At 33.8% G+C, this 14,996-nt stretch overlaps 1 protein-coding gene across 6 annotated transcripts; it reads left to right on the top strand.

Moving 5' to 3' along the window:
* The first annotated feature begins 1,418 nt into the window (after positions 1-1,418).
* On the top strand, positions 1,419-14,805 carry LOC132732546 (methionine adenosyltransferase 2 subunit beta-like). 6 transcript variants are annotated; one of them, XM_060719021.1, is made up of 6 exons: positions 1,419-1,504; positions 2,090-2,281; positions 4,326-4,440; positions 7,400-7,552; positions 8,441-8,634; positions 14,073-14,805. In XM_060719021.1, exons 2-6 carry the CDS (start codon positions 2,096-2,098, stop codon positions 14,319-14,321), a joined length of 897 nt encoding a protein of 298 aa, XP_060575004.1. In that variant the 5' UTR covers positions 1,419-1,504; positions 2,090-2,095; the 3' UTR covers positions 14,322-14,805. The 6 variants fall into 6 exon arrangements, with proteins under 6 accessions (XP_060575004.1, XP_060575007.1, XP_060575008.1 ...); XM_060719024.1 differs by having other exon boundaries at positions 1,499-1,603; XM_060719025.1 differs by lacking the exon at positions 1,419-1,504 and adding an exon at positions 1,610-1,734.
* Positions 14,806-14,996: the final 191 nt, after the last annotated feature.

Genomic DNA, 14,996 nt, shown 5'->3' with positions numbered 1-14,996 from the left:
CCATAGAGAGGATTGCACCATTAATCACAACGAAAAAGACCCCGTATCGTCTTGGAATCGAACCGGGGTCGCCCGATTCACAATCCATCGCTCTGTTATTGTAACTTATGTTCAACAAAACACACCTCCCTCAATGACCTAGTGTACTCACAAATTAAATCATATTCATTTCTGGTAAGAATCTGACCAATATCTCATCACACAAACCTGTCAACATTTAAGAACGTATAGTTTGTAATTTCTAGCAGAAAATCTAACAGCTTAAAATAGAGCCATTTGCACACAGAGCTATATTTTTGTATATAATTTATGTCTCTGATGAGCAGTTATATTCACTGAAAAAAAATCCGGGAAATATTATTAAAGGATTACAAAACAGATTCATCGGTAGATACTTCACCAAAAAGAATAGCAAGTTTATCGCAAGTATCCCTATTTGATTGATGTTCGCCAAAAGAAATAAGAATATGCTTCAGTCGGTGCGGGGGTGGGAACTTGGCGGTAGCTTTTGTCTTTCATTTATCACTACTATCCATGAACAGTCGAATCAAACCGAGCCTGCAACATTTGCAATATTGTTGTATTGTGCCCTCTTTTTTCTATATTATTTTGTAGTAGTAATAATAAAAGTAAATTTCTATTCGAGAAAAATATAGAATTTTATTGACATGAACCAAGCTCTATAAGGCGATGTGCAGGAGAATAGTTGTCGAGAAATTTATAAGTTCAAATGTTAAAAAGCCAACCTTAAACTTTCTTGTACAAGGTACAAATCCATTGGACATACATAAAAATGCACGAGAAATATGCGCGCGCAGGTTTGATTTGGCGCCAAATTTGCAGGGAATGTTTCAACTCGCAGTGTGGAGGGATTTTAACATTAATTTTGACTGTCTCTCGTGGTTACATTTAATTTACTGGTGTATAGACCTTAAATGAAATTTTGATTGTAGTTTTAAACAGTTTATTTCAAACAATTAATACATTTAGAATCTGGGACTAAAATGTAACTTTCTGTTTAGAACGAATAAGTGCATTAATCAAAAAGCTTATTTAAATGTCTTCTCCTACATTTTGTATTTATTTGTATTAATCAGTTATTTTATTGCAGTATTTGTGTAATATTATTTGAAACAATTAAATTTATTTTTCAACAATTTTGAAATGAAAAAAAAAATCAGATCTTATAACAAAAATCTAAAGAATGAATTAAGCTGCGAATTAATTTATATGCTGAGTATAGTGAAACTAGTTTAAAGGATCTAAAGAATAAAAAATAAGGTACAATAACATGCTTAGATAGAATGAAAAATTAAAGAAGTTTGGGAAGAGTTAGTTGATTCGAATAGGCTAACATGGTCAATAAAGGTAGAGCAATGACGGGTGAGGATTTTGATTGATTTCGCACGTGCATTGTACCGATTAGGAATTAGCGGCCGCATACCGCTGAATTTTACATTTAGACATCTAGAACATCTTGAAAAGTTGAAAATTACACCGATTTGTATACGGATTTTCTATGATTTTAGATATTGTCATGCTATCTCATTTGAATTATCGATGTTAAATTCATTGAATAAATTCAATTTTACACGATTGATTAGTAAATCATGTTTAATTCATTCAAAATAATAATGTAAATACTGATGACCTGTCAAAACTTGCATAGTTTTCGGATAATGAGTAGAAATGTATTTTCTGTCTACAATATACTGAATAGACTAGTTTAATGCAGTTCGTATGGATTTCTCTTTGATACTAAGCAACTTTACTTCATTTTCAGTTTAGAATAGGCTTGTTTTAGCTGGTCTTTAAATGTTAAATGGCTGTTGATACCTAGGACAAAAGATACATGTAACATAAATCACAACCAGGATTGAGTAGAAAGTTTAAAGCTCATATGAAACTCACTCCAGAGGCTGAAACTTGGGGGTGTTACTTCCATAAGACAGATATTCCAATCCATATCAGCAGCCATTGTTAGATTCTTTTACTGGTAGTCATTTTTTCTCTTTTTTTTTCTCATTTTATGGTTAGTTGGTTAGATATTCTCTTATTAAGAATCAATTGATTTATTCTGTGTTTACAGATAAATATGACCACTCATCGTGTCTTAGTGACTGGAGCATCGGGTTTGCTTGGTAGAGCTATATTAAAGGAGTTCAAAGCATCATCTAGTTGGGAAGCTCTTGGTCTGGCATTCTCTCGGGCTCGAGCAGATCTAAAGAAAGTGGATTTAACTGACAGGAAAGCTGTGAATGATGTAGTCAATGAATTCAAGGTAATTTGATCATATCATAGGTTTGAAACTGCATCAAAAGTCTCATGTACAAAACCTTGATTGGTATATTTTTTATGGTTAAGTTAATCAGAATTTCTGTACTGTGTATTGAGGTGTGGCATGTTACCAACCAAAACGTTAAATCCAGGAGTATATTGTTAATGTATTATCCTACAGATACAGAACTAATTTTATCTTTAGAATTACCACATGTTTTATTCTTGTAATATGCTGAAATTGCGATTTTTGTGCTCCCTGAATGAGATCATAATTATAGTCATTGCATTTGTCCATCCTTTCGTACAGACTTAAACTAAAGATACATGTACTTTAATTGGCTATGGGAATAGTAATTGAATAGAAAAAATTGCTGTGATGCTATTCATCCAGTAAGCTTTTGTATGGTCATGTTTCTCCTAAGGGGCAGAGAGAACAAAAGGTAAGAGAAAAGAGTAGAAACTCTAAAGGACCAAAATTTAAGGAGTTAATTCCTTCTGTGCACCTGTTATTCACTTATCTCCTTCACTTATTTCCTCCTCAACAGCTGCTTTTACTGCAGCAACATCACTTTTGGATGTTACTGTTGCTGAATGGCCAGATCTGGGCTCATGTTTGATATCCATTCCACCTGATTTAAATAATGAGACTCTTCCTAACCGAGGGATATAATATATAATAGGATACTATCCCATAATCTTGGTCTAAATCTGATTTAATAATCAGGCATGGCAAAGCCAAGCAGTGCCCAAACTTTAAAAAATACTCTTTGCTCTTCTTGAAAATTGTTGTCCTTTTCTGTCATTTTTAGACACAGTGTACATAAGTTTTTTTGTTTAAGTGAAAATTTTAAACTCTGCATTAAGGTTTAGTAATAGAAAGAGCATCGAAACACGAGGCTATCTGATGTGTATGTCAGGGGGCGTAGCGTAGTATAAATCAGATTGCAGAGGGTTTTGATGTTCTTTCTCTTTTGTATCTTAGTCAAACATAAAAACACGTTCCCTGATACCACGATATGAAACCCCACAAAAAAGTAACCAATGAACGAGCATCTGAATAAGATATTTCCATCGCTATTCCTTTCTCTGTCGTCACAATATGTAAACCCCGGACAAAATGAACCAATCAATGGGCATGCTCTGGAGTGCAGGTACCTAATACATGCACTCCAGTTAAGGCACTGTGCATGTATATGTATACAATTTGACTCTGACACATTTTCAACAGAAATGTCCCCAAACTATGATACAATTCTAAGTTATTCATGCATATACATGCAGGGGAGAGTAAAACTTTTATAATAGTTAAAGTATATGAAACGAGTTAGTTACGGGGGTATAACAGTGGCTAGGGCGACATCGAGGCATGTTTCTGCCAAAAAAAATGTCTAGACCTCCTGGGGACAAGGTCACCATTTCTAAAAATAGCAAAATGGTTTCCAAACAATAACTAAAGTTAGGAATGAGATATTGTAATCAAACTTGGTTTATAGCAAGTTTATATAAAGATCCTGGTTGGGATTGCAAATAAATGAAGTAATTTTTTGAACACAGTTGATACTTCATTTTATTATAGGTTGAGTTCAAATTTTCCTTCAGACCACTTATTTTTCAAAAAGTCAAAGATGCTGGAGGGGGTATTCAGTGATTTTTTTTTCAATTTTCAAAACAACCTGTGGCTTTATGAAGGAAAAAATATATCGCAATAAATCAGAAAAGGGGAAAATCAAATTATAACAACTGAGAATTTCAATTCAATTTAACATTTGCATGTTACATAGCAGAGGCTTTCTATAGGGACAGCTTTCTGTCTTCTAGCTGATGTGTCAGCTGCTGTTTAGTAAAGATTGTGCACAGGGCATTTTAGGGGGAAATTGTAGCATTTTTAGGGGGAAATATACTTATTTTTGGCTAGGGGAAACAGCCTTTATTCGGCTGTAAAATACAGGGAAAGAATCACTGGTATTGATCACCTTTAGTGATAGCTCTAGTTGTTTTTACAGCCAGATGTTACAGTTTGTTATTTCATGTTATTATTGTTACAGCCAGATGTTATTATTCACAGTGCAGCAGAGAGGAGTGTTGATGTGATAGAGAAAGATCCAGAGGGAACAAAGAGAATCAATCTGGATGCTACACAATTCTTATGTGAAGCTGCTGGTATGATCTTGCATTTATCTTGTAAATCATTGTTGAAAAAATAAGGCATTAATCCATAATATCTTGAATTTGTGTAATGGCCTTGCCTTGCTGAATAATGGCCTTGCCCTGCAGTTTTATGCATTGTCCTGCTTTGCAATAGCCTTACCCTGCTGTTTAATGGTCTTGCCCTGCTGTGTTATGACCTTGTTCTGCTGTCTGATGACCATGCACTACTGTGTAATGGCCTTGTCCTGCTGTTTAATGCTCTCTCCGTTGTGTAATAGCCTTGTCCTGCTGCCTTATGCCATTGCCCTGCTTTGAAATGACCTTGCCCTGCTGTCTAATGACCTTGCCCTTCTGTGTTATGTCCTTGCCCTGCTTTGTAATGACCTTGCTCTGCTGTCTGATGACCTTGGCCATCTGTGTAATGGCCTTGCCCTGCTGTTTAAATGCTCTTTCTGCTGTGTATTGGTCTTGCCCTGCTGTCTTATTTCCTTGCCCTGCTGTGTAATGGCCTTGCCCATGTGTCTAATGACCTTGCCCTGCTGTCTAATGTCTTTGCCCTTATGTGTTATGGCCTGGTCCTGCTGTCTGATGTCCTAGCCCGTCTGAGTAATGACCTTGCCCTACTGTGTAATGGCCTTGCCCTGCTGTTTAAATGCTTTCTCTGCTGTGTAATTGCCTTGCTTTGCTGTCTAATGTCCTTGCCCTGCTGTGTAATAGCCTTACCCTGCCACCTTCTGTGTAATGGTCTTGTTCTGCTGTGTTATGGTTTTGCCCTGCTGTGTAATGGCCTAACCATACTGTGTAATTGCCTTGCCCCAGTGTGTAATGGCATTGCCCTGCTGTTTAAGATTTTGTTCCTAAATGAGTTTTTGAATTATAAACTTTATTCATTTTGACACTGAAATGGTCACAAGGTTCTTCCACCAGATAAGCTAGAAAGGCATCCTTTCAGTGTGAAAAAGAAATGTCCTTGCCCTTCTGAGTAATGACCTTGCCCTACTGTGTAATGGCCTTGCCCTTCTGTTTAAGTGCTCTCTCTGCTGTGTAATAACCTTGCCCTGCTGTCTAATGTCCTTGCCCTGCTGTGTAATGGCCTTGTCCATATGTATAATGACTTTGCCCTGCTGTATAATGACCTTGCCCTGCCACCTTCTGTGTAATGGTCTTGTTCTGCTGTATAATGGCCTTTCTCTGCTGTGTAATGACCTAACCATACTGTGTAATGGCTTTGCCCTGGTGTGTAATGGCATTGCCCTGCTGTTTAAATTGTTTTCTTAAATGAATTATATCTTTATTCTTTTTGACACTGAAATGGGGCCACTCTTAAAAAATTATCTGTTTGCTATTGCCGGCCGACCCAGCGAAAATGCCCCGACTCAAAAGTTTTTTTCAGCTTAAAAAAATCAGATTTTTTTTATTTCCGCCAAATCAGCCAGGGCATTCCACCTAAAAAATTCCCTCGAAAACAAAAATAAAATCGGAGGAAAATCACACATTTAATATGTAAAGTAACGAGTGATCATTCATGAGGGCATTCTGTGCGTTACTATTTAAAGTATTTACATAAATAGCGACCAACCAGGGAAAGATATTTTCCTTACGTCATGCAGTACTGCATGCGCGCGGCAATTAAGTCGAATTAACTAATAATAGAACGTATCAAATTAAGGTGTGGAAACGGGATTAAAAATAATGTTTGTTCAGTTAATGAATATTTGTAAAGCATTTATATGGTCACTAGTTTACCATGTGGTAATTTTAAGTATAGGTTAGAGTGCATATTGGGTGTTCTTCGTAAATAAGAAAGCTAAAAAGGAGCGGAGCTTGCGGAGCGACTGTAGCTTTCTTATTTACGAAGAACATCCAATATGCACTCTAATCGGCTTAGTGCTCCGCCCACTTGCGTTTTATAATATAAAACGTCCAGTTTATAAAATCTGTTCTATTAAGATTTGTAACCTGAAAATTTGAAAAATCCTCGTCGGTGATTGGCTTAAAAAAATTGGCGAGCACTAATTCATGTTATGATTACTAGTGAACATGTTTTTTATTGTTTTTGACTGTCTTTTACATGTTAGTTTTGCCGATGATGATAGTGTAGCCAAAATTTCCACAATCTGTTACAACGTACTAAGTGTATTAACTTACGTTCAGTAAAAATTATATATAAAAAAAAAAAAAAAAAAAAAAAAAAGCCTACCTACCGACCCACTCCTTATAACTCTGGGTCGGCAATAGCAAACATATATATTATTAAGGATGGCCTGGTCATAAGGTTCTTCCACCAGAGAAGCTGGAAAGGCACCATTTCAATGTCAAAAAGAATAAAGTTTATAATTCAAAAAATCATTTAAGAAGAAAATCTTGTCAATTCTTAGTGGTTTTAGTGGTGGATCTTTTGCCCTGCATTCTTCATTTCTACAAATGATTGATTCAGTATAAATTTAAATGAAAATAATTGTTGACCATGGTGTAACTGTAAATATGATCAGGGGAAAGAACTCATGTAATACATTTAGTCTAGTGGTTATAAAGAGTTTTTACCCCTGATTTTGAGGACTTCTCTACCTATGTTTACTAAACATTGTTAAGTAGTGCATGATTTTTCATTGATTTTACGTAGTTTTCAGCTGGGACTTGTTACTTACATTTGAATGTATTTCTTGAATAATGCAACATGTGTGTCATACATTTCAGTTTTTAGAACATGTATAATAATATAAATGTAAAAAATATGTTACATCATATAGACTGTTGATATACATTGAGAATATACATGTAGGTTAATGTTGATTCTAAATTTTATGTTATATTCAACTACAATGATTTTTGATTGAAATTTTTGATAAAACAACAACAATAACAACAACAACAATAACAAAAAATGAAAAAATCCCATCCACAAAGAGTGTGTCCATAAAATTAATATTGCTCAATAATGTGTTGTTATATTTTCAGTATATATTTTCAGATGCCATTAACGCCTGGGTTTTATTTATAAGTACAGATTATGTGTTTGATGGAAAGAACCCACCATACAAAGTAACAGACGAGCCCAACCCATTAAATCTTTATGGTAAAGGTAAAGTGGAGGGAGAGAAGCTTACACTAAAAGTCAATTCAGGTGATATTCCAAATGCTAACCTTACACTTAATGTCAATTTGGGTGATATTTCAAATGCTAACCTTACACTAAAAGTAAATTCTTGGACGATATTACAAATGCTTACCTTACGCTAAAAGTCAATTCAGGTGATATTCCAAATGCTTACCTTACACTAAAATCCCAGGGTCTGTTATGCCCTGGGGTTGTATGTAATTATATTTGTGAATGAGTAAGCCCTTATAATGTTTCAAGCAAAAGTTTAAAACGATATCTTGGTCATCATGTATATGATATAATTAATCAGTTATAATTATAGTGCCACAAATTACTAAAAAATCAAAACCAAAGCAGTTTATTTATTTCCCTCAATGTTTGATATGATCCTGGATTCAGTGCGTCACGGATGAAGGGTCGAAATATTGTTCTTTACCATCATGCGGTACTGGAAAAAACCCAAATGAAAGAATTCTGTAGTAAAATAAAAGAAAAAGTATATCCTGTTGGAGGAAAAACAAACTGTCTCGTTTTCAGAGCACAAATGTTAAATATGAGCGTTTTGAAGTGTCATTCCAATTTCTGTCATCATAACGTTTTTGAAGAGGGACTTTGAAATATTATTAAGACGGTAGTTTTCGTCTGAAGGCTTGCTCCTTTAAAACAACAATGATTTTTTTTTCTAAAATGTTTTAGGTTGGTCAAAAATGCTACCCTTATTCATGCCTAGAAATTGTCAGATTGGGAAGTTGTTATGAGAACTGGACATTGTCAATGTTCTGTTTAACCAATCAAAAATATTTTGTTGTCACAAGTTCAGTGGAATTGATACCTAAGATCTGTGAATGGATTTTAACTTCAACTTGCATGTAATTTGTATATCATTTTGATGTTACGTCCTTAAATTTACAGGTTATGGTGTGTTACGTGTTCCTGTTTTATATGGTGAAATAGAGAAACTTTCCGAGAGCGCAGTAACAGTGTTATTTTCAAAGGTCAAAGACACTTCAACTAAGTCATTAATAGATGCTAAACAACAAAGATTTCCCACACTTGTTGATGACATTGCATATGTCATAAGGGAACTGTCTGAAAAAAAGTTACAGGTAAATAGACATTTAATTAAATAAAGCTCTAAAATAAATCATTGCAGTGCACATGTTGTAAATTTGATGGCAAACATCGGCATGTTCAATAACGAACATGTACAATTATGAGCAAATAAAGTAGTGTATTTACAATATTGAAAATGTAAGTTAGTGTATGTACAAAAGTGAACATGTAAGGTAGTGTATGTACAATAGTGAACATGTAAGGTAGTGTATGTTCAATAGTGAACATGTAAGGTAGTGTATGTACAATAGTGAACATAAAAGGTAGTGTATGTACAATAGTGAACATGTAAGGTAGTGTATGGACAATAGTGAACATGTAAGGTAGTGTATGTTCAATAATGAACATGTAAGGTAGTGTTTGTACAATTGTGAACATGAAAGTTAGTGCATGTACAATAGTGAACATTTAAGGTAGTGTATGTACAATAGTGAACATGTAAGGTAGTGTATGTTCAATAGTGAACATATAAGGTAGTGCATGTACAAGAGTGAACTTGTAAGGTGGTGTATCAGTATGTACAATAGTGAACATGTAAGGTAGTGTTTGTACAATAGTGAACATGAAAGGTAGTGTATGTACAATAATGAACATGTAAGGTAGTGTATGTTCAATAGTGAACAGATAAGGTAGTGCATGTACAATAGTGAACATGTAAGGTGGTGTGTGGACAAAAGTGAACATATAAGGTAGTGCATGTACAATAGTGAACATGTAAGGTGGTGTATGTACAATAGTGAACATGAAAGTTAGTGTATGTACAATAATGAACATGTAAGGTAGTGTATGTTAAATAGTGAACATATAATGTAGTGTATGTACAATAGTGAACATGTAAGGTAGTGCATGTTCAATAGTGAACATATAAGGTAGTGCATGTTCAATAGTGAACATGTAAGGTAGTGTATGCACAACAATGAACATGTAAGGTAGTGTATGTTCAATAGTGAATGTATAAGGTAGTGCATGTACAATAAAGAATGTAAGGTGGTGTATGTACAGTAGTGAACATCTAAAGTTGTGTTTGTACAGTAGTGAACATGTTAGGTGGTGTATGTACAATAGTGAACATGTAAGGTAGTGTATGTACAATAGTGAACATGTAAGGTAGTGTATGTATAATATTGAACATATAAGGGAGTGCAATGCCATGTATAATAGTGAACATGTAAGGTGGTGTATGTACAGTAGTGAACATGCAAGGTGGTGTATGTACAATAGTGAACATGTAAGGTAGTGTATGTATAATAGTGAACATGTAAGGTAGTATATGTTCAATAGTGAGCATTTAAGGTAGTGTATGTATAATAGTGAACATGTAAGGTAGTATATGTTCAATAGTGAACATGTAAGGTAGTGTATGTATAATAGTGAACATGTAAGGTAGTGTTTGTACAATAGTGAACATGTAAGGTAGTGTATGTACAATAATGAACATGTAAGGTAGTAGATGTACAATGGTAAACAAATGAGGTAGTGTATGTACAATTGTGAACATATAAGGTAGTGCATGTACAATAGTGAACATGCAAGGTGGTGTATGTACAGTAGTGAACATCTATAGTTGTGTATGTAGAATAGTAAACATGTCAGGTAGTATATGTATAATAGTAAACATGTAAGGTAGTGTATGTAATAGTGAACATGTAAGGTAGTGTATGTAATAGTGAACATATAAGGTAGTGTATGCACAAAAGTGAACATGTAAGGTAGTGTATGTAATAGTGAACATATAAGGTAGTGTATGCACAAAAGTTAACATGTAAGGTAGTGTATGTAATAGTGAACATATAAGGTAGTGTATGTACAATAGTGAACATGTAAGGTAGTGTATGTAATAGTTAACATGTAAGGTAGTGTATGCACAATAGTGAACATGTAAGGTAGTGTATGTACAAAAGTGAACATATAAGGTATTGTATGTACAATAGTGAACATGGTGTGTAGTGTAGTACAATAGTGAACATGTAAGGTAGTGTATATACAATAGTGAACATGTAAGGTAGTGCATGTACAATAGTGAACATGTAAGGTAGTGTATGTACAAAAGTGAACATGTAAGGTGGTGTATGTACAATAGTGAACATGTAAGGTAGTGTATATACAATAGTGAACATGTAAGGTAGTGTATGTACAATAATGAGCATGTAAAGTAGTGTATGTACAATAGTGAACATGTAAGGTAGTGTATGTACAATAATGAGCATGTAAAGTAGTGTATGTACAATAGTGAACATGTAAGGTAGTTTATGTATAATAGTGAACATATAAGGTAGTGTATATACAATAGTGAACATGTAAGGTAATGTATGCACAATAGTGAACATGTAAGGTAGTGTATGTACAAAAGTGAACATGTAAGGTAGTGTATGTACAATAATGAACATGTAAGGTAGTGTAGTACAATAGTGAACATGTAAGGTAGTGTATATACAATAGTGAACATGTAAGGTAGTGTATGTACAAAAGTGAACATGTAAGGTGGTGTATGTACAATAGTGAACATGTAAGGTAGTGTATATACAATAGTGAACATGTAAGGTAATGTAGTACTATAGTGAACATGTAAGGTAGTGTATGTACAATAGTGAACATGTAAGGTAGTGTATGCACAATAGTGAACATGTAAGGTAGTGTATATACAATAGTGAACATGTAAGGTAGTGTAGTACAATAGTGAACATGTAAGGTAGTGTATGTACAATAGTGAACATGTAAGGTAGTGTTTGTAGAATGTTGATTATGACAGATATTTCCTGTACAGTATTGAATATAGGAAATAGAAAGCCAAAGGAATGAACTTTTTTACCTGTCATAAAAAGGGAAATTGTGAGTTTTATAATGTTGTTATAGTGGATTTAGGACTTGAAAGATTCTTATCACCTGAATACAGCAAAAGGTTTATCAGCTACAATTATTGTCAATGAGTAACCTTTTGAAAAATGTAACAGGACACAAAAAAGTGCTTATAAAGAATAAAAATTATATCATTTTTGGCTTAAAAGGCCTTTAAGATTGAAAAATATATATTAAAAAATGATAATTTGATGATAGAAATGACAGGCTTATACTACCAGTATAAGGCAATACAATACTGCATACTTGTTCTGTCAGATCTGCTGCTGTTCAGATTTAATTATAAAAATGTCCTGTAACTACAGTCAAACCTGTTTTAAAAACCTCCTTTGAATAAAGATCACACTGTAAATAAAGGTCACTCTGACTAACCTTCAATTTTTGAATAGAACATAGTAACCTGTATATAAAGACCACTTGTCTATAAAGGGCATGTTCAGTTTGTCCTTTTGTTTGCCTTTGTGCACAGGTTTGACTGTATTGATGGAAATTTAATGCTTAACAAATCCATAGAACAGAATAACCTACATATTAAGACCAATTGTTTATAAAGGGCATGATCGGTCTGTCCGTGTTTGACTGTACTGATAAAATTTAATGCTTAACAAATCCATCACAAATACTGAAATAAAAAATTCAAAACATTGTGAAGTGTTTTACTTTGAGGAGCAATGAAAATTGTGAGTGTTTTCCATTAAAACTATATATTTCTTTTACATTTCAATAAAGTATTCTTTCCTGGAGGCATTAACACAGTTGATTCACAATCTATGGGTCATCAAAGTCCTTCCAATTTTATTTCCCATGTTTGATGATATTATTACAGCTTTATTCTGTACACGAGCAAGAGTGGTTTCATTAATTGAATATTTCCTCCATCAGATGATGTCTGGATTCCAGTTATATGTCGTATTTATTACCCATTTTGATAGCAATATGACAGGCCTTTTTACTGGTGTGAAAATGTATAACACTGTCAAGGGTGTTAGTGACGTGTGAAGTTCTTTAAAGGCTTTGTCAGTGTAATGATTTTGTAAGTAAAGTTCGACGGCAGCCACAAATGGAAAGTTTGTTTACTTATCACACATTCTAGACTCGTATCTATGATCAGAAAATTTGGTGATTTCCCCGATCAATGAAAGATGTTTCCACTGGGAAATTTACATTATTTCCTGCGGGTTATTTTTTGTCATTACAGTGTATGATAACGAATTCTTGAACTATTAAATAACACGATATATTTCCATTAATTTGCAAGTGGTATTTCTGCTTTATGCGAAAGAGCTGTAGTGCCGTTTTATCATGGAATATATGATATAAATGTATGTGTAACAGCACTAATATATTCTTTTGAATAATAATGGATTTTTTTTATTGAGAATAGGTGATATATGTCTTGTTGATTTAATAATTAGTTTTGTATATGAATTTGAAAACTAGAAAGAAATCAGAGACTTAGATTACAGAGGGATAAGAAGCTCTAAAAATAGAAAATTTTCCCGTCCTGACCTACAATCCCTTGCGCAAGATTCATTGGCCCATGTAGTTTATCAATTTCCACCATCTCATTTTCCGTAACTGGATGCCGGATGTGTAAACATCCAGTACAGAGAGTAATTTACATCTTCCTAATCTCTTATGCTTTTTTACATTTTTGCAACTTCTTTTCCGTAACTTCCTTTGCTTAACATAACAAATTTTAGATAAAATGGTTGTGTACTTATCGGTCAATTTTTCTTGTGTAAAAACATGGTCTTGGAAAATCTCACAAAAATGTGAATTTGCGGGATAATCATTCCCTGAGTGTATGATGTCATGGCTCCCTCCCCAATATAAATATAGCTCTGTGAAAAAATATATATTTAACCCTGAATTTGCTGAATTTTTGTAATGGACATGTCCTGCTTTGAATTTGGACTGGTCTATTATTTATGTTAGGGATATTTATATAAAAATAAAACAGTAGATAGTTCTCGAGTTTTACAATATTTACCTCCCTTGCCAAAAGTGGCAGCCATTTTGAGGTTCAATTTTCTACATGTATATTATATAACCAAATTTGATTAAAATTTTTTTTGATTAAAGATGCAATATGTGAAAAGTTTATACACATATTAGGCTACATGAATAATAGGAGATTCCATAAATTATATTGTGAATTACTTTTAATTAAGGGGGGGTGGTCCTTGGCCGAGTGGTTAAGGTCGTTGACTTCAAACCACTTGCCCCTCACCGCTGTGGGTTCGATCCCGACAGGGACTTTGGATTCTTTCATGTGAGGAAGCTATCCAGCTAGCTTACAGAACGTCAGTGGTTCTACTCAGGTACCCGTTCGTGCCTGAAATAATGCACGGAAGGGCACCTCAGGTCTTCCTCCACCAGTAAAGCTGGAACGTCGCGATATGACCTATAATGTGTCGATGTGACATAAAACCCACAATAAACAAACAAAACTTTTGATTAAAGTAAATAAACCCCTAAAAATGCTCGTGTAGGAGAGGTGCATGTATGTTTTAGAAACAGAGCTTATTTCTTTGTTTACATCTGTTAACACATTCATTACTTAAATTTTCAGGATCCAGAAATTAAAGGAATCTTTCACTGGTCTAACAATGAAGTTTACACCAAATACGACATGGCTGTGACAATGGCAAAAGCTTTCGGTATTTCAACTGAACATATTGCACCGGATATGTCCTCTAGTAGTACAGCTAACAGACCTGATAACTCGCAGTTGGACTGTTCTCGAATTGAAAATCTTGGCATCAATAAACGGACAAAATTTTCCGAAGCAATAGTGGACGTTTTAAAGCCTTACCTTTGAGATTTGATTTAATAATTTTTGGGCTTGGTAAAACTGGTGCGTACATTTATATGTTGATTTTTATGATGTAATCTTAACAGTGGTTTATGTATGTTTTGAACAGGGGAATTTAGTGTTGTTTTGAAGAAAAAGTGGATTTTTTATGTCAGTAAAAATTATTGACTCCCCTAACAAAAATGGAACATGATATATGTGTCATTTCCTTAAAAAGTATATGAGATACATTTTATTTATTTTAAGTCTCAGTGGATTGGTCTACAATGGGCACATTTCCCAGAAACGTGTCAAATTTTGATAAAAAACAATAGAAATGTATCCTTTGGATAATCCTAACAAAATATTGCTTGAAAAGAAAGTGTTGATAAAGTTCTAAGTGATTTAGTATGGACATTATTATGATGAATAATTATATTTTGTTCTAGAACATTTTATTATCTGCTATATAAATATATGTTATATTGGATCATGTATCACACTTACCAACAATTATTCTTTCATGGTTTGTTGTTATATCTGATACTAAATTCTTTCAAAGTTATTATTTATTGTCTTACACACATTCCATTATAGACCAATTCACTTTAATGGAGCATTTATAATGTTACAATAAGACAAGATTTAATGTAAGTTCAAATGTTTTTATTATAAAAGCAATTCTTACAGATTTTACATGTA

The sequence above is a fragment of the Ruditapes philippinarum genome, unplaced genomic scaffold (genome assembly GCF_026571515.1).
Source record: "Ruditapes philippinarum isolate M1 unplaced genomic scaffold, ASM2657151v2 ctg1211_1_1_1_1, whole genome shotgun sequence".
Classification (NCBI taxonomy): Eukaryota; Metazoa; Mollusca; class Bivalvia; order Venerida; family Veneridae; genus Ruditapes; species Ruditapes philippinarum.
Note: the sequence above shows the minus strand (reverse complement) of the source record. Positions and strands in the feature narration are given on the sequence as shown.

Bases quoted from the DNA above. Each gene is read 5' to 3' on its own strand.
- LOC132732546 (XM_060719020.1), top strand. The intron at 2,282-4,325 runs GTAATTTGATCA...TTATTGTTACAG, and splicing joins ATGTAGTCAATGAATTCAAG to CCAGATGTTATTATTCACAG. The intron at 4,441-7,399 runs GTATGATCTTGC...ATATATTTTCAG, and splicing joins ATTCTTATGTGAAGCTGCTG to ATGCCATTAACGCCTGGGTT.